The 26,524-nt window shown below is 38.9% G+C and overlaps 1 protein-coding gene and 2 long non-coding RNA genes across 12 annotated transcripts in view; 2 read left to right on the top strand and 1 right to left on the bottom strand.

Moving 5' to 3' along the window:
• Positions 1-11,680, top strand: LOC105356839 (uncharacterized). The gene is made up of 4 exons (XR_013652846.1): positions 1-141; positions 291-381; positions 10,195-10,240; positions 11,548-11,680. It is a non-coding gene; the product is annotated as an uncharacterized LOC105356839 (long non-coding RNA).
• LOC144988811 (uncharacterized) lies at positions 11,610-25,346 on the bottom strand. The gene is made up of 3 exons (XR_013652847.1): positions 25,209-25,346; positions 14,811-14,958; positions 11,610-11,862 (listed from the first exon to the last, which is right to left on the bottom strand). It is a non-coding gene; the product is annotated as an uncharacterized LOC144988811 (long non-coding RNA).
• The window catches only part of LOC101173666 (nectin-1), a 45,731-nt gene continuing 44,417 nt past the window's right edge, over positions 25,211-26,524 (top strand). For 9 of the 10 annotated variants that reach the window (XR_013652841.1, XR_013652839.1, XR_013652842.1 and 6 more), the window contains exon 1: positions 25,236-25,380. Coding sequence is in view for 5 of the 10 variants with exons in the window: in XM_078939784.1 (XP_078795910.1) it covers positions 25,236-25,380 (145 nt within the window). In the remaining 5 variants the exon portion in view is untranslated. Of the gene's footprint in view, positions 25,381-26,524 lie in introns of all 10 variants that reach the window. The other variant, XM_023950808.2, reaches the window with a different exon arrangement.

Raw genomic sequence — 26,524 nt, 5'->3', positions numbered from 1 at the left:
AGACAGACCTTCCTACAAAGTTAATGATACTGAACGTTCAAGATGAAGATGAAGGACTTTATAGCTGTAGTCTAACTGACAGTAAAGGATTTAAAGAAATTACATGGAATCTAACTAATGAAGTTAAAGAAGGTGAAGAAGGTAAAGGTATATATGGCATTACACTTACCTGCAGGCAACTGAAAATCACTGACATAACTTTGTTTTTTTTTCCATTTATGAATTTTCACAAACACAACTGCTTTCACAGCACAAGTCATATCTAACTTCAAACTATTTTCTTTTCTCAGATACCACATTAAAATATAAGATATTATTCTCAGCACTGCCTGCTGTTGCGTTGTTTTTGTGTTGCATCGTGTCAACTGTCTGCCTCTGGAGGTGAGTAACTCCCAAAATACTGATTATCTGCCTTTATGTGGACCACAGTTTTGATTCCTGAAAGTTTTTATTTTGCTTCAGATTTGATATTTAAAGAGCCTCAACAACAGAATTGTTCTTCAGTAATGATCAGGTTACCACACCTTCTTGAGACGAGCATTTAATAAATCAAGTGACTAACAGCATAACAGTAGTTTCAAAATGGTGTTAAAGATTGTGAGCCAGACTGACCTCAGAAACCTCAAAGGTTTTTAGATAGTTGATTTTGTCGTTATGCTGAAAATGTAAACCCTCCAACCACAGTGTCATTCCAGTCAGCAAGATGTACTTAACTTATAAAGAACCACTGAAACTGAAACTCTGCATTAATCAGGTGACTTTGGATAAAGGATGGCTCTCTTTTTTCTCTCTTAGAATTTTACAAACTATGAATTTTGTATTTTAAAGTCTTTGGGGCATTTCAATGTAATTTAGTTGATGGTCAGCTGACAGCATTGACTGTATGTGGAGGACTGGACTGAGTGACTCCTCCCCCCTGGCATTCCAAACAGGAACTTCTATGGAGAAATAAACAATTGTTACATATGTCAGAATGACCACTCCTGTTCTGATATTCTTTTATTAACATTTTTGCTAATCCTAATATTTTTTCTTTATTGCCAGTTATTAAGGTTATAAACTGACTAATCAGATGCTTCAGCCTGCTGGCCCCTACCTCAAAGACTTGAAGCATTTGATTGAGAGATTCTCCTGAACCACTTTCAGTGGACAGGGTGTGGACATCCAATAAGCTCACTCCTCATTGGCGAAAGTAGTTGCCATAGAAACATTGACTCAGACCAAAATCTCTGCTTACTGACTTCGTCTGGTGATGTCTGTATTTCTGAAAAACGACGACTGAATTGTCTTTATTTAGTTGGAGCTGGAAATAAGCCATTTTCTATTGGTGACGTCACACCCGTTCAGTCAAATTCACTCATAGAGTCAATAACTGCGGTTACATGAACAAAAGTAATCGGAATGAACGGCTGATCAGAATAAAAATGAGTCGTGTAAACACACCGTTCAGATACTCTGACTCGATCTCACTCATTCAGACCAAAGTTTCTTTCCGATCGAGATAGGTGAGTTATTTTTTGGTTATTTACCTTTGCTGGCCTCCGATCTACCCTCATGTTCTTGAAGATCAACCGGTCGATCGCGACCGACGTAATGAGCGCCCCTGATGTAAACAGTTTATTCCAATCGTGGGTCACTACTGCACTGACTTTTACGACATGCATACACAGTGTGGCGCTCCAGACACGGTTTGCAGAAATGCTGCTCCAGGCAGTACTGAGAAACCCTGTAAATGTTGTCAGCACGTTTTAGCCTGATCCTAACCCTTCTTCCTCCCCCTTATTCCGAGTCCATTCCACCGAGAATAAAGCGTAGCGAACTGGCCCTTCTTAATACACATAACAATAACAAAATCACGTTTAGAAGATCATCTCACTCTATGCTGCAGCTTTGTTCATGTTCAACGGAACTCGCTAATTCTTCTACAGAAGTTTCCGGTATTTTAGACGGTTCTACGCATGTTCAAATGATTTTTTCCGATTGAAAGTGTGGCATTTGTAAATGTTTGTTATAATCGGATGAGGTTTTTATGAGATCATGTACACAGTTCAATTCTAATCTGCTCTTCGATCCGATCAAAGATGTTTTGCCGTGCAACCACAGCTAAAGTTTGACATCAGCATGTTCTCTGTCTGAGTTAGACCAGGAATAATAGAGTAATCTAAAGTAATCAATACTAAACTGATCCATTTTTCTGGTGTTCAACATTTTCTCTGACAGACTGCTGTGTTTTTCTGTGGATTGTAGAAAAAAGTAAAGAAATTTGTAGCGGAATGAGTTGGCTGTTGGGGTTCTGCTGATGTTCTTTGTTCCTGAGCTCAGAGAACCCACCAGGTACAGATGCTTGTTGTCCCTGAGTTCTGTCATCCTACCTGTTGTTGTGGGTTTGGACTGACGGGGTTGATTGTTTGGTGAATAAGGGAAATAAAGGGAGGGGGCTGTTTAGGGAATTCAAACTTTTGGGGAGCGTAGCTCCACTAATAAATCAAGAATTTACTTAAAAGAACAACTTTGGGGATTGTTTCTTCTGCTGTTGTTAAGAGTTGTTGGGTGAGCTGTACGGCGTTGTTTGCCATCTAGAGCAACCTGAAAATAATGAAAACCTAAAAACGGATTACGTCTTGCTGGCTCAGTGCGGAAAAGGGACGCTACAGTTTATTCTTTGCCAACTCTTTATCACGACAAAACAATCTCTGTTTTGTCATGATAAAGACATCTGCTATCACACTGTTACAAAAAAAATGTTTTCTTGAGATAAAGAGATGCTATCATAAGAAAACAGGCAAAAAAATAATCTAGGTAGTTCTCAGCTGTCATATAAGAAGGAGAGATAAACGCAAAAGATTTGGGACGTCCGTCAAAAGAAAGACTGCAGATAGTTGCAAAAATAGTTAATCAAGTGTGCAATGCATCATGGCAAATGGAAAGATTTATTACTCAAAAGACTAAATCTATTCATATCGCAAAAGTACAAATTTTTCAAATTCTCTTTGGTTTAAATATTTCAGATCACTTCATCTATAAACCTGATTGCACATGTTTGCTGCCACACTATTACTTGGTTAGGTTTACTAATATTTAAATTATTGGTGACTGCGTGTCAGTGGACTGATCCAACGAAACGTTTGATCTACAACTGTTATTTTCTTTCATTAACAAAAACAAATATGAAATCATTGCAGTTTGTGCCCAGCCAGATAGTTGTGCTTTAATGGAAACAGTATAGTTGTGAAATTGTGTTTTTTTTTTTAGATTTTGATAAAGTTCTGCACATGTGTGATGGAAACCCACCTCAAGTGTTCTTGGGCAAAACATAGACGCCCACATCCCCCCTGGTGGTTATAGGCTGGCGTCAGCGCTCGGCAGCAGAGAGTGTGAATGTGTGTGTGCACGAGTAAAGCGCTTTGGGCTTTCAGGGAAGGTAGAAGAGCGCTATATCATGCTTTGGGGCCCCGTATGGCCTTCGCAAGTTCACAGGACACCAAAAATCTAATGTGCAGTTAGGAAAGGAAAATTCACACAAAAGTCTGCATGACATTTCAAAACCTTTTGCAAAAGGGCAGAGATGAAAAGATAACCATTTGAGGCTCCGTCATTCTCCGTCATTCAGAAAGGCTTTTTTTTTATTGTCCAGCAAGTCAACATGTAAACATGCAAAAATCGCCATTAGACTCTGTGTTTTTGCGCCAGTCAAGGATGCAAGTCTAGTCTGCATTCTGCAGGTGTCTCTGTTCTATAAACAGCACAAAAGACGAAACAGAGACCAGGGGTCTCGGCACATCTTATCTGGTACCGCACACGCAGGAAGAAGGCATATTCCACAATACATTCTTCATTCATATTCGTAGAATCAAGTAAATGCATAATCAAAAGAGCATAAAAATGTAATGGAACCCCTGTTCACCTCCACAATAATCATCGATGCCATTTACCAATCAACTTTTGAACAGATGTCTTCTATAAACTCCTTTACTAAGTTAATGAAGGTTTAATCTCGGCTTTTTCCTCCAAATACTGTTTTTCACTTCAGGCTGTATTTAAGATTTTGTTTTCTGTGCTCCAGAAACAACTGAGGAATTGAGGCTTTCATGACAAAACAGCTTTTTTTTCCTAGGTGTCATCTGTCAAACCGTTTTCATTTTTGGTCAGACTTCCCCCACCAAAGGGTGCTCTTAGGAACAAAAGGTTAACTCCCACACCAGTCCACATTTTCCATTGCCTCAAACAGCACAAATGTCTCAAACACCCATTTCATTCATGGGGTTTGACTCAGTTTAACATGTTTTTATCATTCTAAAGAAAACTCAGCATTTTGGGGTTGCATTTGTGTCACCTGAATGTAGAGGCTTGTCACTTAAAATGCTAGCAAAGAATTGAATGTACTGGATAAGAGTCAAAGGGGGTAAATTTCATAATGACGTGTTTTTGACAAATCTAAGCTAGTTTGTGCTGCTGTTTGGTCTAAATGCCTGTGGTTTATCCAGTTACTGTAATTATCAGAAACGTTCATTTTAAATCAGTACATGAAGGAAACTGTTCAGTTTTTACGGGATAGTCATTGAACGAAACAGCAACAGCTTTTTTTTTTAATTACCACCATGGCTTTACAGTCACTGCAAAATCTGCAGCCACCTTAAATTAAATATAATGAAACTGAACAAAGAATGAGGCTTGAAAAATTATTTTAGATTGAAATGGCCCACTCCAGTGAAAATCATGTTTTTCTGGGTTTTTGACATGTGGCATTTTTCTCATGATGATTCATATATGAAAAAAAAGCTTAAAATTGCATTTCTGAGTATTTCCTTATTCAAATTGTGAATCAGGAGCAGAGAAAATGTTGTTGCTGGAAGAGCTTGTAGCTGTGACGTATGTGCTACAGTCAGTCGGCCATAAGGTCCCTGCTCCATCCTGATCATAATAATAATAATGAACTTTTATTGTATATCACTTTTCATGATAAAAATCACAAAGTACTTCACGGTAAAACACAGTCAAACACAGAATATTATGATCTGATGAGAATATGATCCACTTAAAAACAAATAGATCCATGTGTGTCTTTGTTTTCCTTTTCTGAGCTGGAATCTGGATCCAAACTGAACAGCTGGATAGCTCCAATATTGCTCACCATTTTTGTTGCACCGATTAGCTTGGGGTTGTGAGAGGACTGTAAGGTAGCAGGAGAAAATGTTAACAAAGATATGATAGGAAATGAGGGCAGGCTTACTCCATGCCAACAGTCCAGCCCGAAATTTGTGGGGAATTTCTAATTTCTGTTGCTGCTCTGCAGAAACCAGTGGCGGTTCTACCCTTAATTACTCCCCGGGCGAGACCCTCCTCTGCCCCCCCCCCCCCCCCCCCCGCCCCCCCCCCAATAGAGTCACTTTGTCCATTTATTGTAACTGAAACTAAGAAATTGATATAAAAAAAAAGATGTTTATCAGAATTCTGCACTGCATTATAACAGTTATCGGAACATAAAAATTAAAATACTATCTGCATGGCAAAAATACAGTTAGGAAATATTTAATCAAACACAAATAAATAATCTAAAATAAATATTATAAACTACAAATCACACTAATAACACACTAGAATAAATGTAACTGCAGCACTAAGAACAGAAAACACTAACTAAAGCCTAACCTTTGTGGCCTTCCTTGATGCAAGCTTGTCAATAACGTCATCATATGAAATCTGCTCCCCTACTGAATGATTGATACTAACAACAGCAGGTTAGTGAGTTGCTCCTGAGACTTTGGTGACCTCAGGTATGACTTGATCAACTGGAGTTTTGAAAAGCTAACAGCAGCAGCAGCAGCATGCTACCATCACAGCTCATTTAACATTATGAACTAATATACAACAGTAAAACACAACAAAAACTTTGTGTTGCAGCAGAGCAGACAGACACGAATCATAACTAATGTTACAAGTTAAGGCAGAGCAAACATTTAAGAAGAAAATCTTAAAATGACGTTATTTACAATATTTGGGCCTACTTCAGTTTTGGTCATGATAGACCAAACAAGAGATTTTTCCTCTGCAACGTTGTTGTTGTTGTAGGGCAGGTAGCATTCGAATTTAGAAAACATGCATCTAGCTATGCGATATTACCCTTTTCTTTGTCTCTTTTCTCCTCTTCTTCTTTTCTTTTCTTTCTAAATTGGGCACCAGCTTTGACCTTTTTCCTCCATATTTCAGATGTTTTTTTCATTTAGCATAAATGTCCTCACAAAGGCATCAAGTCTGTCGACTAAACCAACTGTCACCTTAGTGAAAACATTGTTTTGTTTTCCCATTTTTTATTTGGGCATTTCACACAAAAATAACCAAAAAAGCATGATTTTTTATGTGGCGACTCACTAACCTGCTGTTGTTAGTATCAATCATTCAGTAGGGGAGCAGATTTCATATGATGACGTTATTGACAAGCTTGCATCAAGGAAGGCCACAAAGGTTAGGTTTTAGTTAGTGTTTTCTGTTCTTACTGCTGCAGTTACATTTATTCTAGTGTGTTATTAGTGTGATTTATAGTTTATAATATTTATTTTAGATTATTTATTTGTGTTTGATTAAATATTTCCTAACTGTATTTTTGCCATGCTGATAGTATTTTAATTTTTATGTTCCGATAACTGTTATAATGCAGTGCAGAATTCTGATAAACATCTTTTTTTTATATCAATTTCTTAGTTTCAGTTACAATAAATGGACAAAGTGACTCTATTGGGGGGGCGGGGGCGCCAGAGGAGGGTCTCGCCCGGGGAGTATTTCAGGGTAGAACCGCCACTGCTCACACGCTGCAGTGAGTGACGGGCAGCGGGTTTACGTTTTTACCATCCCTGCGCAATTCACCTGCTGCCGGGTCTCCTCACCCCACCCCCACCCCCCCTCGGCTTTCTTCCTCACACATCCCGTCCCCGAAACTGCACGCTCTTCCTCAGAGACGGGAGCGCGCAGTTTTAGACACGGCAATTCACAGGCTTCTATGGAGTCCTATACTGTTCATAATTAAATAAATAAATATTTAATTCAATAAATAAATATGACCTCATGCAAATACACAATCAACCAATAAATCTCTTATAAATATATAAAACGATCATGAAATTGTGAAAAACCCGCACACTGATTTTAAATTATCCATTATATTATTCAATATATTTCATTTTGCTTTAAAAACATGTTCATTATTTTAAAACAGCATTTTAAAATATTCATTTTAATCATGTTGAATATATATATATATATATATATATATATATATATATATATATATATATATATATATATATATATTATATATAATTCTGTCTTTTTTCAGAAGCTCATATTTCAAAATCAATATTTTCCAAAGTAGCTTTGTTTTTATTTCATGTTGCTGTTTTTCACAATGGCTGATTTATTTCATGAAGAGCTTTTTCAGTAGAATTAGTCCATCTGTCAATCAGTGAAAGTGGGCGGGATCTAAACGCTCATTGGCTCATCCATGGAAATCGACTCATATTCCTCGATACCCACTTAGTGGTGTGCCAGTCAGTGAGATGACATATTTCAGCGATATTTGTGCGGCTTTGCTGACATTAGAGATCAAATAGAGACAAACTATCTGTCTGCTGCAGAAGATGCAAACATCGACAACTCTGTTTTTGTAGTTTGAGGGTTTGTGTGGACCAAACCACAAAGGAGCTCGTCCACATCTTTCAGTCCCCAGTTGAAACACTCCTCATTCTTACGCCATTCACTCAGAGCTCACATCGTGCCTTATGTCGGCTCGCAGGAGGTGAGCTGGCGGACCGACAGTCAGACCAGGCAGCTGCGCAAATCGGAACAAGCCTGCTGGGGCCTCCTGAACCTTATGATATTTTTCTATTTTCAATGAGACAATAATCAGGCCCTCTGGTTTTATTTTTCCCTCTCAAGGAAAATGTTGAACCTTTCCTGCGATGACGTTTCTGACATCTTAACACTCCATGTACATTGTGCATCCATGCATTGTTACTGAGATAAGCACAAGCAACCGCTCCATGTGGCTATAAGGCTAAAAACATTAGCTGGTAGCCCCTCCCACACGCGGCATGGTGCATTCATGGAAACTCCAGTTTATAGAAGCTTAGTGGAACTCCAACAACCACTCAGCCTAACTTAGACCACTACTATACGTTCATAAGAAGATGAAAATTGCCGAACCGACCACAAAATCACCTGAATTATGCACACTCGCCCAAAGCCACTTTTATCCGCAAATTTAGAACCAAAACTGCCCATTTCTTGTAACACTGTGGCGGTGTTGAGGTGCATACTCCCCCTAGTGTTGAGGGGTGTGCATTGCACCATCACGTTTGCTGAAGCATCTTCGATCGATATAGTCAGGGGACTTAGGGTGCTGCTGCTCATGTCTGGGTAAAGGAGTAGTCAATCACAAAAGTGTCTCCGCCTTGTCTAGTTTGATTGACAGACAGACCCATTCTCCTGAAAAAGGTCTTCATGAAATAAATCAGCCATTGTGAAAAACAGCAACATGAAATAAAAACAAAGCTACTTTGGAAAATATTGATTTTGAAAACCGAGGTTCTGAAAAAAGACGTAAAATTATAATATATTCCACCTGAATAACATGAATATTTTAAAATGTTGATTTAAAATAATGAATATGTTTTTAAAGCAAAATGAAATATATTGAATAATATAATGGCTAATTTAAAATCAGTGTGCAGGTTTTTCACAATTTCATGATCTTTTTATATATTTATGAGAGATTATTGGTTGATTGTGTATTTGCATGAGGTCATATTTATTTATTTAATTAAATATTTATTTATTTATTATGAACAGTATAGGACTCCATAGGTTTCCGGCTGGTACAAACTCTGTGAAATAATAGATTAGTAAACTGCAAGCACTCCAAGCGCCGCTACTACTGTGCGCCTCTGGCATCGCATCGCGCCCGAGAAGGACTGGTCTAATGAAAAAAAAGTATAATTAAGGATTTGTCTGCGAGCCACATGTGACCATCAAAAGAGCCATATATGGCTCGCGAGCCATAGTTTCCCGACCCCTGGTCTAACCCCTAAATAACTACATAGTGAGGGACTTTCCAGTGCCCTGGATTTCAAAGCTGGATTTCAAAAACAGGCTCATCATGCTCATCGTCACCCATTTTCTGAAGTAAAACCCTTACAAAGACTATAAATCCACTGTGTTCTGATGATAAAAACTTTGATGATTGATACAAAATAATTTGAATGCTTTTATTTTTTTCGAATGACAAATTGCAACACATTGCAGTCTATATGCACAAATCTACAAGAAATCAATGCTCACAATATATTCAATGTATAGTGCGTTCGTCATTTTTTAGTGCTTTCCAAATCTAAAATCGAGTGCCTCGCCAAAAGCCAGTGTGCATCAATGCTCACTAGATTGGTGAATATAGACCAAAATGCATTGCGTTTGAACATTTTTTGTGAAAAGAATGTCTTTACAGGTATTTTTTAAAATATAACCATCCTCGTTTTCATCTTCAGAACACAGTGGATTTATAAATAGCAGTGGACAAACACCAAAATAAATTGGATTTTCACTTTGTGAAGAAAAGAAGTGAGCATTTTGTCCGAATTGTTTTTAAAATCCAGAGCACTAAATCATCCCACACTGTATCTTTTTTTTTTGTAGTTAGGGAGTGGGTCAGGAATTCGAACAAGCTGTCACCCCGAGCAAATGGTGAATGCCCTAAATAGTGGAGTATGTAGAGAGCAGTGAGGGGAGTTGACACACCCATGAGAATTCTACTTATGTGTGCATATTTTTGTTTGCATAAAACTATGCAAAAGTTGTTCCAGATGAGTATCAGCCTGTTGATTATTTTTCCACATTGTGTTGAGTATTTAACGCTTAATAAATCTTAAAAGTAAGACAGGCTGAAGAAAACAGTAGAGAAGTTTGGAGGGATCATGTGCAGCTTTTGCCCTGTGGGACTTTTTACCATCTGCTGAATTTGCGTACTTTTACAGGGAAGGGAGGAGCAAAGGTACAACAGTTGATCATATGTATCTGTTACACTTGTAAAAAAGTCTGTTATTTGTTCTGTTGCATTTGTTGATGAACTGTTCATGTTATAAAGTTTGAGCTCTTCAGAACCAGGAATATGAAGACGGTTAATTGTTCTTTTTTTTTTTGTCTTTACAGAAAATTTGGAAGAAGTGCTGAGGCTCAACGTCCCATTCAGACGGAGGTCAATGACTCTCTGACGCATTTTTATTTACATCCTCTGTTGTTCTCATTTGCCACTTTGTACCTATTTCTTTTAGCTTCAGGTACACAGAAATTTAACCCTGGCCCGAAACCAGAAATGTGCGGAATTTCCCTTTCCAAAATAGAAGTGGTCATTAACTGTAATCTGAACTGGAGTTCAGAGACGTGAATCTGTGCATTCATCCTGTTCTGCATTCCAACAAACTTGGACTTGAGCAGACCTGCAAATGCAGCTTCCTTCTATACAACTTATTAATGAGTAGAAGCATGCAGTTTGAACAGGAATAAATTTATTTAAACACACTAGTGACCTTAAAAAAAGGCCACACTGCAAATAAAGAAAAGAAAAAAAAGATTCCATAGTATTCAGTCAAAGACTCACTCCAGTCATCTTATGATCTATTTTCTGATCTATTTTCAAAGTGGTCTTTTAATTATGATTATGTTGTTTTTAGTCAAAGTTTAAAAAAAGCTAAAAAAAAAAAACTCTGTGGTTTTCTATAACAGTTTCTGCAGAGCTGCAGGAGTTTATTAGAAATTCACCTCTGAGGTGGTGGTCGTTACAGTTGGCAAGGAGCAACCCCGCCCCTTTCCCCTCGCCGTTGATGAAAGCACTCTATTAACCTGATCCCCTCTCACACCACTAACCTAACCTAACACTAGCAATGCATCACAAATAGAGAGCTATATTTTTTAGCCAGTTTGGGGGCAGATGGCAGCTCAGATAAGGAAAACAAAGATGTACAGTAGAACGGAGGGAGGACTTTGGGACCCGACCAGCGTATTTTCCACATTACAATTGTCTGCTCTGGATTTACAGTGATTTAAATAAAGAAATGCACTTTAAAACTTCATTTTCTTTGTAAATGTCCTCCGTCATTAGAAAAATGCCACAAGAAAATGTTAGACACATCAAAAATACTTTTTTCATTGGAGTGGGTCTTTAAACTATGAGAATGTCCAAGTGGACTTAAAAAAAATGTAACATGAAGAGAAACGGCTTTTTGGTGTCTGAGAAACAATACTTTAAAAAGCAGAACTAGCCCTATATGTGGTGAAAACAGCCTGAGTCAGATCTCACCCCAGGTCAGGCGGATTGAGCGAGACGACTGTTGTTGTGATTTTGGGCTATACAAATAAAATTGAATTGAATTGAATTGAATTGATCTTTTCTGTCCTTCCTGTCAGCACTTCCTCTTCTTGCTGCAGTCAGTCAAAGCATCACCTCTTCTTGTCCTCTGTTGTGTTAGTTCATTGACAATTGATGCAACTGTGTGTGTGCTGCAGCTGCCCATGTCTGGGACAACAACTGACACCGATGATTGGAGGAACAACCGAAACCGGAGCGAACACATGGAGAGGCTGAACTCCATCTATGGCTGTACTAAACTGTGAAGTGAACCTGCAGCTGCAGAGTTGCCAGTTTGACTCCCAACAGGTTTAAACCTGGGTGGCACCTTTGGATGATACCCAGCAGTGTTCGTTCCACTCTGGTTACATCACCATGGCGCTCCAAAGGCACGGTGGTCATGTTGAGGTCACGTCTGGAGTCGTGTGAATGTGAACCTGTTCCAGTGTGGATAAGGCTTCAAGAAACACTTCCTGTATAAATAAAGGTTTAACAAATCATTGAAGGAACCAAAGAACATGTCAGACTACATCAAAGAACGCTCTGATATGTCTGCCTGTCCTGTGAGGTGAAACACTGAAGGAAATTGCTCCCACTACAACATCAAAGCTTTAATGGTTCAACGGACAATTACTAAGCAACCCAACGGTTCTATGGAAACATTTGAACCTTTATGAGCTTTATTGTTTGTTTGCTTTTTGGTTCTCTTGTTCTTCAGCGAAAAGCTGATTCTTTATGATGAAGAAAGTAGTTGACACAGTAAAGCAAAGGAAAAAACATCCTTCATTGAAGGAAAAGATGTGAACTTTAAACTGGGCTTTAAAGATTTTAAGTATTTATGCAAAAAACAAAACCTTTAGATGTTTTAAAAATAAACCCTTATCTCATTTAAATGTGCTGTTTGTTGTTTTGTTTTTGGCACAAAATCACTATTTTTAAATATTTTTTTTTCATTTATTTCAAACACAAAATGAAAATAAACACAAGAGTTAAAAATAGAAATATAAAAAAACAGTGTGCTTGAAAAAGAGGGGGTAGAAGAAAATTCTTGTATGGTTCCACCCCTTTTTACAAAACCCCATATTGTGCAAATGTCTTCAGGCTCTAAAGACTTAACTAAGCATGAAGCAACTTTAGATGCTGAAATCATTGCTCAAGTTTCTTCTTTAATAGAAAGTTAGGAAATCCATTTTAGAGGTACTAATTTCCAATGTGTCACATTTTTATTTAGAATGTTATACAGTCCAATGACTTGCTACATTTAATGGACTGTTGAGGTTACAGTTGAGGTACTATTGTGTACTATTATGATTTTTAGTTACATTTAAAAGAAAAAGAAATTATATTTTTTTATTTGGCAGATGTTGAATTCTCTAACTCGTCATTGGATTTAGAAATACGATTGTTTTTGTTTAACATAAACAACATTAATTACATATTGAATTTTTTAAAAGTCATTTTGTATCTTTGTGTTTTTACCTGTTTTTAATTATGCGGCAATGTTTTTAGCTGATTTGATCATTTTATATTTAAAACCAATCTTAAAACTTCATTTTCTCAATGCAGCATTTAAAAGTAATCATGTATTTTTGGTTTGAAAATAATGACTGGAAAACTTAAGCAATGATCTCAGCTTCTACAGTGTTTTTCATGCTTTGAGCCAGAGCTGTTGACATTCACAACTATTTTCATAGGAAAATTAACCTTTTTAACTTCAGATCCCAGTTGTTGCATCATGTGGATCACAGTTTAAGGTCATGCAAACTTTCATTCTGACTGTTTTCTGTGGCAAACACAGAACTTTAACCTAACACTAGATGTAATTATATTTGATTTTGTTTAATTGTGTGTGGTGCATTAATTACTTTCAGGCTGAAAGAAATATTCATCATCGATCAAATCTTTTCAAGCTGTACTTTTTTAAATGTATATATTTTTTTTTTTTTACTTGTCCTGTCCAACAGCTAGGCAGGCAGATGAGAGCTGAGGGCCTCTTGTGTTGGACATATTTTACTTTAACAAGAGGGGTTATTAATCTACAGACAAACCAAAGGTATGACTGAATAAACCCCTTTTGTAATTGAGGCCAAACTTTATTCATTTCAACCATGATTGAACTGGACGGAAAAGGAAAGAAGGGAAGAAGAGGGAGGGATGTCGGGGGGGGGTGATAGTGAGAGGGGGGGTAAGACCATGAAGCAGCATAGAGCAGACAGGTTTACTGGTTGTTTATCATTACGGTACGGTTCAAATGTAGTACAAAAAGGGCGGGGCCTGTTCACACACACTCAAATATTATCAACACACCTGCTAGCTGCAAAAATGTCCACATGTCAACATGTACACAAAACAGATAGTGTTCACGAACGCCTACCTATGCCTTTAAACCAACTAGTGTGAAATCTTTCATTCATTCAATCATTCAAACTATAAGTGCAAAGGTGAGCTAACGCCTGTGCTCAGGTGAGTGTTTATGTTCTTCTAAAATGGATGGTGGAATGTGAAAAGAAGGAGGAGGAGCGCCCAGCCACACCCAGACCCAGACCCCCGCCGCAGCAGCAGCGGCAGCCGGAATTCCCCCAACGCCACACGGGAACAGGCAGGGAACAACCGCCCCCCGGGCGACCAAGACCCCCACCCAGGCCAGGGCCAGCAGGACCGCCGCGAGGCCCCCAGAGCCAGAGAGCAGGGAGGCGCGGAGGGAAAGAGAGCGCCGCCCCAGCCCAGCCAGGAAAGCAGCCCCCCCGCCGCGCCGGAAGAGTCCAACGCAGGGCCCCACCGGAGAAGGACGCCCACAGCCCCAGACGAGCACCCCACCACCACCCAGGAGTTCCGGGCATCCCCCCGCCCCAACCCCAGGTACGAGCCAGGACCCCCCAAGGGAGACCCACTCCGCACTCCAGGCAGCCACCCACCCCCGGGGAAAAAAGGGTGGCCCACAAGGGGTGTTATAAATATGGCCCGACCAGGCTCGGCCATGTTGGAAGTTTGGCGGGGCCCAGCGCTCAGGGGCAAGGACCAGGACCCACCCCCCAGGGACACGAACACCCCCGGCTCAGGTGTAATATGAACCCCCCCACCGTGCGGAGAGAGCACCGCCGGGCCCAGGGAGCCGGCACCCAAGGGACACGGCCGCCATCGCCAAGGGGCCCGCACCCCCCACCAGGGAAGGGGTAGGGGACAGATGGACCCAGGTCCCACCTTCCTTGTAAAATGTGTGTATGTGTGTTTGAGGGGGTGTTTGTGTGCATGTGTGTGTGTTTCTGTTGGAATGTATATATTGAAGGGGGAGGGGTGTGTGTACTAAGGGGGGTGCAGTTAAAATTGGCGGGTAGGGCACTAAGGGGACATCTCCTGATTACTCACAGTGATGTCCCCTCACCCTCCCCACCAAGGGGCCCTAAATGTATTTGCACCGTACCTCAAAATGAGTTATGGGAGCTGGACTTCAATTTTACTTTAATGAAACATTTTGCTCCTCTATGTGGCCTCATCCGTCTGAGTGGTGCAGGATTCGGTCCACATCTGTATCCTCCAGGTGGATCACCTACATGTCTGTAAATGGATGGCTCATTAAAGGGAAACACAGACGAGAAATTAAAGTGAATCCCTCTCCATTTGTAATCTGTTATTAGAAATGTCATTGGCAAGGGAAGCAGTTGTAAATCTTCTTACATAAAAAAAAGAATATTATTAGTCGTTTTGGTTTATTTGTGTTCACGTCAGTAATTACAACAGACCTGTTACACGATAAGGTCTTTGAGAAAAAATAATTTAAATTTTTTTTTGCAGCAGATTGTCAAGAACTCTACTGATTATAAAGAGGTTATGATCATATTTAACAGGAAGCTGACATTGGATTTAAACGGGAAAAAACTGCCATTCTGGACAGTTTCTGCAGAGTGTTGTTCCTGCCTTAATTTCCCATCATGCATTTGTTTACACTCTGTCACTAGCTTAACTCACAACTCTAACCTAACATCGCCGGTGCCACAAAGATAGTTTAGAGCCAGAGTGCTGGGGGGTATTCCAGAAAACAGGTTATGCTAGCTCCCACGATAAGTTTGAGGCTAAGGAAGTTGATAACCTCAGCTTTCGGTTCCAGAAATGGAGGTATGTTTCAGGGTAGGTCAAGTTACCATGGCAACTCATGCTCTGAACATAACCTGGTCTGGAGCAGATTTAGTTGAAGCTTAGTTTGTTTACAGAGAGGTGAAGCAGCATGGCGTGTCCATTTAAAGATGACTTAGTGGATGAAAAAGCTCAGATAATACTTTTTCCACCATGAGAGGGTGATAAGACCACATATGGATGTTGGAAAGATAAACTTTTTTACTTTGATCTAACTTAATTATTTGCTTCAGTTAAGATAAATCATTTTTTTGTTAGGTCACCTTAAAAATAACACGTAGTTTTCAGACAATTATTTTCCTTTCGTTCAAATTAATTCAAATAAGTAGGTGTAACTTTGATGCTGCTGTTAGATAGGCACCGCAAGGGATTCTGGGATATCATTCCCTTTGCCTGTCTGGACGGATTTGGGTTTAAGTGTGGGTTTTTTACAAAATGTGTTTATTTGTATAGCTGTTTTACTGTCACTGTGTTTTGCCGAGCTATTTTGTCCTACTATGCTTATGTCTCTGCACCATGAGTGAGAGTAACAGAAAGGATGATGAGTTTATATAGCACCCCTACCACTCAAACCTGTTATGTTAGTGATGGAATATTCTGTAATGAATATTAGCACTCTGTGCATTTTTTCCGTTCTTTTTATTGTTATAAAAATGAGCATATCTGCCGGTGTGGGTACCGGATGTTCTCGGGTTGCCGGATGTTCTCGGGTCCTTCGGGGTCCTTCCAATGAGTTTTTTTTTTTTTTTTTTTTTCCAAACTTTATTGAATGTAAAAAATCAATACAAAACAATGTTGAACAGTGAACAACAACGAAGGAACAAGCCAGGGGGTTTATACATTTTATGCATATATATTGAAACTAATACACAGATCTAATGTTTTGATGGCGTTCTTATTATCAGAGTTTCTTATTGTCTTAATGTATTGTTTGAACTCATTAATAAAGATTGAGAAATGAGGGGTATGATTCGTTACTTTTGATTTATGAATGTGCCATTTGCATAAAAACAACAAAAGGTTAATGAGGTACAACTGTTCTTTTTTATGAGATGGACAGTGGGTGATGCCAAACATAATATTTTCTAAGTACAGGCGGAAGTCAGGGTCAATGTGGGCAGAAATGAAATGACAAACTTTAGACCAGAGAGTGGTGGAAAAGGGACATGACCAAAATAAATGTACAGCATCTTCAGGGTGTTCTTGACAAAAAGAGCAGGCAACATCAATATCTTCCTTGAACCTTTGTAGATATAGTTTGGTTGGATAGAATTTATGGATTAGTTTGAATGAGATTTCTTTCACTTTATTGGTTAAAAAGTATTTTGTTGGTAAATTCCAAATCTTTTTCCATTCTAAATGATAAACTAAATTATTCCAAAAAGAAACTACGTAAGGAATGGAGACAACATCCTTCTGGAAGAGTGAGCGTATACGGCGATTTGTGTTACGTGAAGAAGAAAAACAAATTTGGCCTATTTCTATTTTAGTCGGATCAATTGGCAATAAAGTTGGACTTTGCAATGATGAACTTTTGAACAGTGTAATAATACATTTAGCCTTCCAATGAGTTATATCACTAGAGGAGACATTACGAGGAGAGCACCGCCATCTTGGTGAGGTCAAGTTTTGAAGACCAAACCACTTTTTATAACATTTAATAAAGAGCTCTGTTTTTACTTTCAATCACTTTATTATATGAAAAAGAAGAATGGCTTGAAATTGCTTAGTTTTGTTCAGAAATACAAACTTCACGAGTACCCCTAACTTAACTAGTATTAGACTATTTAGATTTTTTCTATGTTCCTTTATTTTATTTTACTTATGTTTTTATTTATTTGTGTGTTATGTTCATTGTTTCTTTTTTTCCCCTCTATTTTTTTATTTTCTATGTTAATATGTTATGTTTGGCAATGGTGACTGATCTTCGAGGCAATATTGATTACATTGTTATTGTTCGTTGTTAACGTTAATGTCATTGTTAATGTATGATCCCGCAATTGTCAATAAAGTTTTTTTTTTTTTAAACTTAGCGACGTTAACTCATTGGTCGTGGCAACTTACAGCCAATCCAAAAACAAGAAAACTACAGTCATTTATCAAAATATATCAAAAGTATTATTATTTTGAATTGTTTTGGCCTTGCCTTTGCCTATTATTTCATTTTTGTTTCTTTTTCTTTCTATATGTGCATTTATAACGTTTGTTCACCCTAATTTGGTTTGTATATGAGCATCTATAAAAAAAAAAAAAAAAAAAAAAAAAAAAAACTTACAGCCAATCAAATAGTGTGACGTCATCATTGGTCGAAGGACCCCGAAGGACCCCGATAACATACGGCAACCCGAGAACATCCGGTACCCACACCTGTTCAAACTTAGACATATGAAAGTTCAAGAAATATAAGTAATTAAGATGGAAAAAAAATAATTAAGTAATGTGACATTTAGTTAGATAAATACGTAAATTTGAGTTGTATAAACAATTATTGAGTTTGAATTAATTTAACTAAATTATTTCAATTATTTTTCAGCCGTGTTACTTTTTTGATGGACTTATAATTTTTATCCGCCGTCATTAAAATCTCACACTCCGTCTCAGGTGTTGCGCTTTCTTTTTTTTTTCTCCACGCGTTTCCATGGTAACTCCAGAAATCGGCGATCTATTGAGAATGTCTTTATGTACCGTGCGTTAACCCAGGGTTACCAAGTCGAGCGTAATTACGCCAACTCATATCCGGTCGTTTGGAACCGACATACCCAGAGTAAGCAAGTTCAGGCAGATTTCAGCCAGAGTTCAGGCTCAAAGTCAGGCTAGTTTAAACATGCTTCCTGGAATACCCCCCAGCTGATAGGAGGGAAACAAAGACGTGCCTGGATCTCGTAACCCTTGTGCTATCCTAGGCACTTTAACATTGGGAGTTGGGTCATCTAGACCCACTAGGACTTCAGTCTGCTATCGGATAGATGTGTGCGCATTGATCGAGGGAGTCGAAGGATGGCTAAATCGAAGATGGACGCTAAGGCGGTGACGGGTAGGCACAGCTGTGTTGTGACTGGGAAGGAGTGGGGAGATGACGGGGGATGTGAAAGTGAGGATAGTATGGAGATGAGCTTTGGGATTGAAACAGGAAGGGAAAAGAGAGGAAATAGTTTTGATGGAGCTGATCCTAAAAAACAAAGACGAGTGATGTCAACTGACAGTGATGAAGAAGGAAGGGATGGCTATAAAGTCATTTTGAGATTTTCTGAAGGACAAGGGTTAAGTACTTTGAGCCCGATAAAATTGACGACTATCTTGAAGAATCAAGTGGGGGACATTAAAGTTGCTAAAGTCCTGAGAGATGGGAACCTGTTGATTGTTTGTAGAAGTGAGGAGCAGAGGGACAGGGCCTGTAAAATGAGAGAAGTGGGGAAACATAAAATTGTTAGTATGAGCAAGGTAGGATTGGGAGGTCAGGGGCGGAGGGGAGTGATTTGGGGCATACCTGTGGAAATGTCTATTACGGAATTTAAAGCTAACCTACGAGGGGCAGAAATAAGAGAAGCAAGGAGATTAAGTGTTTTTCGGGATGGTGTGAGGAGGGAGTCTGAGGGAATATTGTTGGAATTTATGGGAAGGAGCCTTCCGGACAGAGTGTCCCTGGGATACATGTCTTATACTGTGAGGGAATATGTTCCTAAACCCATTAGATGTTTTCACTGCCAGAGATTTGGACACACTGCTGCTGTATGTAAAGGCAAGCAGAGGTGTCCTAGGTGTGGAGAAGATCATGGCTATGAGTCCTGTGGGAACAAGATGAAACCAAAGTGTTGTAACTGTGGGGGGGACCATAGTGCTGCATATGCAGGTTGTGAGGTTATGAGGAGAGAAGTCCATATTCAAAAAACCAGAGTACTACATAGAATCTCATATGCAGATGCAGTTAAAATGGTTGGTAAAAGTTCTGATAGACAGGCAGGAGTCATACACGAAGTGCCAAACAGTATACAGGACAGGAATGTTGAGGGGAGAGTTTTGATAGATTTGAAGAAACTGGTCACGTTTGTAGCTGGAGTTATAAATGCAACGATGGAAACTAAATCAAAAACAGAAAGAATACAAATCATTGTAAAAGCAGCAGCGAACCATTTGGACATCAATGAGTTGACATGGGAAGAGGTTCGGAATAACCTTAGTGCCCAGTCTAGTCAGGAGGTGGGAAGTGTGGGATAGTAAATGGTTCTTATACTTCAATGGAATGCAAGGAGCTTATTGGCAAATGGACAGGAATTGAAAAAGTGTATAGATGACCTGGATCAAAAACCAGATATTATATGTATTCAAGAGACGTGGTTAAGGCCAAATTTAGATTTTAGAATTTCCCAATATACAGGAATCCGGTGTGATAGAGCAGAGGGAGGTGGGGGTGGTTGTGCCACATTTATAAAAAATAATTTCAATTACAGGGTGATTAAGATAGGGACACAAGAAGAATTTATTGGCATTGAAATTTATATTGGTCTGGGGAGAATAAATGTTGTTAATTACTATAATCCATGCAAAAAGTTAGATCTCAGTCTTCTTAAATCAATTATTCATCTAGACAATGGGCATGTCATTGTTTGTGGGGATTTTAATGCACATAGCACATTATGGGGGGGGAAGGTGACAGATGTTAATGGTGAGGTATTGGAGGATTTGATGGATGAATTACACTTGGTGTGTCTCAATGATGGGAGAGGAACAAGAACTGATGTTCGAACAGGGAATATGTCAGCACTAGATCTTACTTTTGTTTCAAACGTTTTGGCAGGGGGTAGTGAGTGGAATGTACACAACAGCACAATGGGGAGTGACCATTATCCTGTGTTCTCTAGGGTTGGTGGTGATAGAGAACCACCAAGTAATGGAAAGGAAGGAAGATGGCTTTTTCATAAAGCAAAATGGGGTGAATTTACTTTTATGTGTGAGGAGGAATGTTCAAACATTAGTATGGAGAGTACGGCTGAAGAAATGGAAAAGAAAATTCGAAATTTAATAATTTCAGCGGCGCAAAAAACAATTCCGAGAAGTAAAGCAACTATGACGAGGAAAAATGTTCCATGGTGGACTGAAGACTGCAAGATAGCAGTTAAGAATAGGAATAAGGGTTTGAAACTCTTAAAACGGACACACACATATGAAAATCTGTTGAATTATAAGAGACTTTGTTCACAGGCAAGAAGGATTATTAAAAAGGAAAAAAGGGAGTACTGGAGGGCTTTTTGTGATAAAATTGGTCGAACAACTCCAGTTAATACGGTTTGGGGAATGATTAGAAAAATGAAGGGTATAAGGAGGGAGTTACAATATCCAGTATTGAAAATAGGTGATGACCTGGCGATATCGGATACGGATAAAGCAGAAATGTTGGCTAAAACTTTTGTGAGAAGTCAAAGTAATGAGAATTTGTCAGGGTATAGGAAAGGGAGGAGAGATGAAATTAGGGAACGGCACTACAAGGACTTTGATGATAACACTTATTTGACAACCATGGATGCTCCGTTTACCTGCTTTGAATTGGATTTAGCACTACATAAATCTAAAATTACATCACCCGGTAGGGATGGTATAAGTTATGTTATGTTAAAACATTTAGGTAGGAAAATGAAATTGAAATTATTGGACATGTATAATAGGGTCTGGAGTGAAGGTAAATTGCCGACCAATTGGAAAGAGGCGGTGGTTATTCCCATATTAAAACCTGGGAAAGATCCGAGCAGCCCAGAAAATTACAGGCCTATAGCACTCACATCACATGTTGGTAAAGTGATGGAAAGAATGATAAATGAGAGATTGCAGTATTACCTGGAAAGTAAAAATTTGCTGTCCCCATATCAGAATGGTTTTAGGAAAGGTCGAGGGACAATGGATCCTGTAATCTGTCTAGAAGCAGACGTTAGGAAAGCCCAAGTAAATAAAGAATATTTGGTGGCGGTATTCTTTGATATTGAAAAGGCTTATGATATGGTCTGGAAAGAGGGTTTATTGATAAAATTAGGTACGTTAGGACTTAATGGAAGAATCTATAATTGGATTAAGGGGTTTTTGTTTGATAGATATGTTCAAGTTAGGATAGGAAAGTCCTTTTCTAATAGGTACGTAGTGGATAACGGAACCCCACAAGGTAGTGTGATTAGCCCTGTGTTGTTTTCAATTATGATTAATGATATATTTAATTCAATTGGATGTGAATTTGGGAAAGCACTATTTGCAGATGATGGAGCCTTGTGGAAGAGGGGAAGAAATATTCATTATGTGGAGAGAAAAATACAAGACGCGATTACGGAGGTGGAAAACTGGTCTTATGACTGGGGATTCAAATTTTCAGTAACTAAAACAAAATGCATGGTTTTTACTAGGAAACGTGGAACTGTTTTGAACTTAAGGTTATATGGAGAAGCAATTGAGCAAGTACATAGTTTTAGGTACCTGGGTGTTATATTGGATACAAAATTGAAATGGAGAGAGAACATTGATAGTATAGTAGGGAGATGTAAGAAAGTCATAAATATAATGAGATGCTTGAAAGGTACTGGGTGGGGAGCTAGTGCACAAGCTTTAAAACAAATATATATTACAATGATTAGGTCAGTCACAGAGTATGGAATTATTGTTTACAATACAGCGTGCAAAACATTATTACATAAAATAGAAGTCATCCAAAATCAGGCTTTGAAAATATGCACTGGGGCTATGAGGTCAACTCCTGCTGTGTCATTACAAGTTGAAATGGGGGAGCTACCATTGAAACTAAGAATTAAACAGCTGATGCTTAACTATTGGGTGAAAATACAGGGTTGTGTAGATGTAGAGAACATGGTTAGGAGGGCTATTGATCCTTGTTGGGAAAGTGATAATGGGACAAATGAAAGTGCTGCTTGGAAATTAGCTAGGTTAGCGAGAAAAGCAAATATTCATGGCAAAACCCTAGTTAAGACGTTTTTGTACCCGACCACTCCTTTCTGGATTTTTCCAACTGCGCAAGTGGATTTGTATCTCCATAGAACAATGGAGGATAGAAAAGGGAAGGGAAACTGGGATGAGTTAACAGCAGACAGATTAGACACAGCCCACGCTTCATTTATACCCATATATACAGATGGATCTAAAGACCCAGAAACAATGCGAACTGGTTTTTCTTTCTGTATCCCTACATTGGACAAATCTGTTGGAGTTAAGACGTCAAAGGATCTTTCAGTTTTTACAGTTGAAATGTTGGCAATATCATATAGTTTACACTGGCTAGAACAGAACAGAATTGGGGATGGTATAATTTGTTCAGATTCATTGTCAGCTTTGATGTCTCTGAAGTCATACAATTCTGAGAGCAGATCAGATATTTTATATGAAATTTATGAGAGTTTGATCAGGTTGGCAAACTTGAAAATAAACATCAGATTCATGTGGGTACCAGCACATAGGGGGGTGGAGGGAAATGAAATGGCTGACTTCCTGGCAAAAAGGGCATTGAAACGGGGAATAGAGATGGAAATTCCATTAGGTAGGACAGAATTTAGGGCAATTGTTAGGAGGCGTATTATGGAAGAATGGCAGACACAATGGGAAAGGGAGAGGAAAGGAAGACATCTATTTAGTATTCAGGACAGAGTAGGGAGAGGTATGAATGTCAGAGTAAACACCAGAGATAGCTGCATAATATCACGGTTGAGGATGGGACACACTGGTTTAAATAATACATTGCATTTGATAGGGAAACATCCAACTGGTTTGTGTGAGTGCGGGAGAGGGGAAGAGTCGGTGGAGCATGTGCTATGTCAGTGTGAACTGTATAGGGAGGAAAGACGACAACTGGAAAGTAGGGTACGGATGATAGAGGGTGAGCAAATGACTTTAAAGAAGCTTTTGGGAGGGGAGGAGAATTTCAATGGTGCGATTATAGGTTTTTTGAAAAGAACTAGGTTATTGAGGAGAATTTAGTTTATTATTATTATTATTATTTTTTTTTTTTTTTTTTTTTTAAGTTACATTTGGTTAGGTAATCCCCACTCTGACCCACACTCCAACACAGTAGGTGGCGGTAATGCACCTTCACGTTAGTGCCTCCCGCCAATAAAATCACAAGAAGAAGAAGAAGACCCACTAGACCAGGGGTCGGGAACCTATGGCTCGCGAGCCATATATGGCTCTTTTGATGGTCACATGTGGCTCGCAGACACATTTTTAATTTTTTCTTTTTCATTAGACCAGTCCTTCTCGGGCGCGATGCGATGGCAGAGGCGCACAGTAGTAGCGGTGCTTGGAGAGAAGGATCTGCGCCAGCATTATCACTTTACTATTATCTATTAATTCACAGAGTTTGTACCACCCGGAAACCTGTGAATTGCCGTGCCTAAAACTGCGCGCCCCCGTCTCTGAGAAAGAGCGCGCAGTAGCGGGGACGGGATGTGACTGAGAGGGAGAAAGCAGAGGGTGAGGGTGGAGTTGTGGGCTCGGTCAGTAAGGTGAACCGCGCAGGGATTGTAAAAACATAAAACCTGCTGCCCGTCACTCACTGCAGCGTGTGAGTGTGTGTGTTTGGCTCCGCGTCTGCATGTGATCAGTCTGTCTCACATTTACAGAACATTCAGACCTAAGATCACGTTTAAAGTCTCAACACCTGCATGAAGCAGAAACTCACCACGTATCAACCAGACTAGACCATCAACAAAACTACCACGAGAAATACTCATCATTTATTAGCAACAGCATAACAATGTTATTAAAAATAATCCACAGACTTATTGTACTTTAAAAGTGTTGAAATTATATCAAATGCACACATTCACTTGAATATTTAGTTTTAAACATATTGTAGCGGACTGAGTTTAACTTGGCTGTTGGGCCGCGTTAAAAGTTCTGGAGTTCCTTGAACGCATCAAGCAGAGATCTGATTGGCTCTTAGTTCTGTCGCTCAGCCTGTTGTTAGGTAATTTGGACCAATGGGGTTCAGCTATGGGCCGAATAAGGGAAATGGGAGGCCTGGAGCGGGAGGGGGGAATATAAAGTTGGGAGAAGCGCTCTCGTCTCGGCAGGAGAGATTCAGGAGCTGCTGAATTAATTTACGGCATTTGTTACAGCCTGCATTAACCAGAATAAAGAACCTTAAAAGAGGTTAAGTCTCCGTGTGGGAAAAGGACACTACATTATTGTATGGCTCTTTCGAAATTACATTTAAAAATATGTGGCGTTTATGGCTCTCTTGGCCAAAAAGGTTCCCGACCCCTGCACTAGACAGTGCACTGAACCTTTTTTCTTCAATGATTTGTGATCTTTCACTGGTGTCCATGGATTACATGAAATCTTTCCACCTTTATCCACCTTTGTCATGGTAGGGAGAACACGTCAATGTAAGGGTGGGGTCATCTAAGATAGCACAAGGGTTAATCTGCAGGTGGATGCATCAGAATCGAGTGAAGGAGTTTACCTACAAGCTTTCTCAACTATTTTTTTCGTCTGCTTCTAATTCACCAGGAGGATTAAAAAAAAACAAACAAAGCTTTGTTCGCTGAAAGCTTTCTAGTTTTCGTCGGTTCTTTATCACATGATTACATGAACTTGTAAAAATGCAGACAGTCATCTGCCAGAAAAAAATTAACGGTCTTTTGGGTTTTGAGTTATCAGAAGACAGCCTCAAGGGAGGGAGGGGGTGTGGGGTGGGGAATACCATTCCGGCGATGCGTGAACGTCGACCATGATGGAGCCTTTTGGAGCTACAGCAACGAACCGAAGACCAAAAGAAACAAAAACATGGCTGTGCTCTTCTGCGGGACTGTTCTCCGTCACTTTGAAGATGTTCTTGTTGACTGCATCTCATCTAGAGACGAAACACGTTGAAGGTTTGTTTGTTTCCATCTTTGCTTTGTCCTTTGCGCCTCACATAAATACCCTACTACTAGTATTCCCTTTCTTATACTAAAATGTTTACAACTGTCTGGTTTCCTGGTTTCCAAAACAAACGTGTGCAAAAGATTTCAAGAAAACAGTTATTATTCAAAGATAACGAACAAGGCTGTCGGTACGCTCGTCTGCTTTACTAAACTATCGCGAGGCGTCAAATCGTTTTTTTTTTTTAAAGAAGTAGTATCTTCAGAAATGAACCGAGAGTATAGATCATTTTGGAAAATGATTCAGTGGATCACATCTTTTTATTTTAGGATGAATTGTTTCTGAAATGTGGGGGGAAAATCCTCTAACTTAAGTCAAACCTTAAACAATAAATAAACGTCACAAAGAGAAGAGCACACAAGCCCAAAGTCTGTAATTACAGAGGGGAAAAACTGTTATGAGTGAAATGAATGGATGTACTAATCAGTGAATATTTGACCAAATTCACGTTTATTTACTATTATTCTCTTTTAACAGAAACCAACTCTGCCACAGATATTCCTTAATTTAGGTGGATATTATCTGTGAACAAAGTGTTGTTACCATGACAACAGCTAATCTTATTTTCAAGGTGCTTTAAAAAACAGTTTTTTTGTTTACGCTGAATGTCGATGTCTGACCAGGATAAAGTTTTATTGAACACCATAAAACTAAACTTTTAATATGTTTCAAACGTAAATATGAATAAAATAGACATAATATGTTATTCAGGAATAAATCAACTTAACCCTTAAATAACTTTTTTTTCTCTCCATAAAAATGTACTCTCTCAAAACTATACAAGAAATAAAGTGAATGTTAAAAGAAAAATACATAGTTTTTCCTTACTTGTATGTAATTTTATTTAAAAAAAAATCAAATATACCAAAATATTTTGCTCTCCATAAATTTACAACCTTTCAAAATTACACAAATTCAAAATAGGAATATGATGCAAAGGAATATGCTGTAGTGTACGGAGCCCGTGTCCTGACATTAAGATATAAAAATATATCTTGTTCCCACAGATTAATATCTTGTTCCCACAGATTATTATCTCGTTCGCACGAAATACTATTGCATTCCCACAAGATACTATTGCGTTCCCTCAAAATA

The sequence above is a fragment of the Oryzias latipes genome, chromosome 21 (assembly GCF_053564925.1).
Source record: "Oryzias latipes strain Hd-rR chromosome 21, Olatipes_Hd-rR_3.1".
Taxonomy (NCBI): domain Eukaryota; kingdom Metazoa; phylum Chordata; class Actinopteri; order Beloniformes; family Adrianichthyidae; genus Oryzias; species Oryzias latipes.
This window is presented reverse-complemented; position numbering and strand designations above follow the sequence as displayed.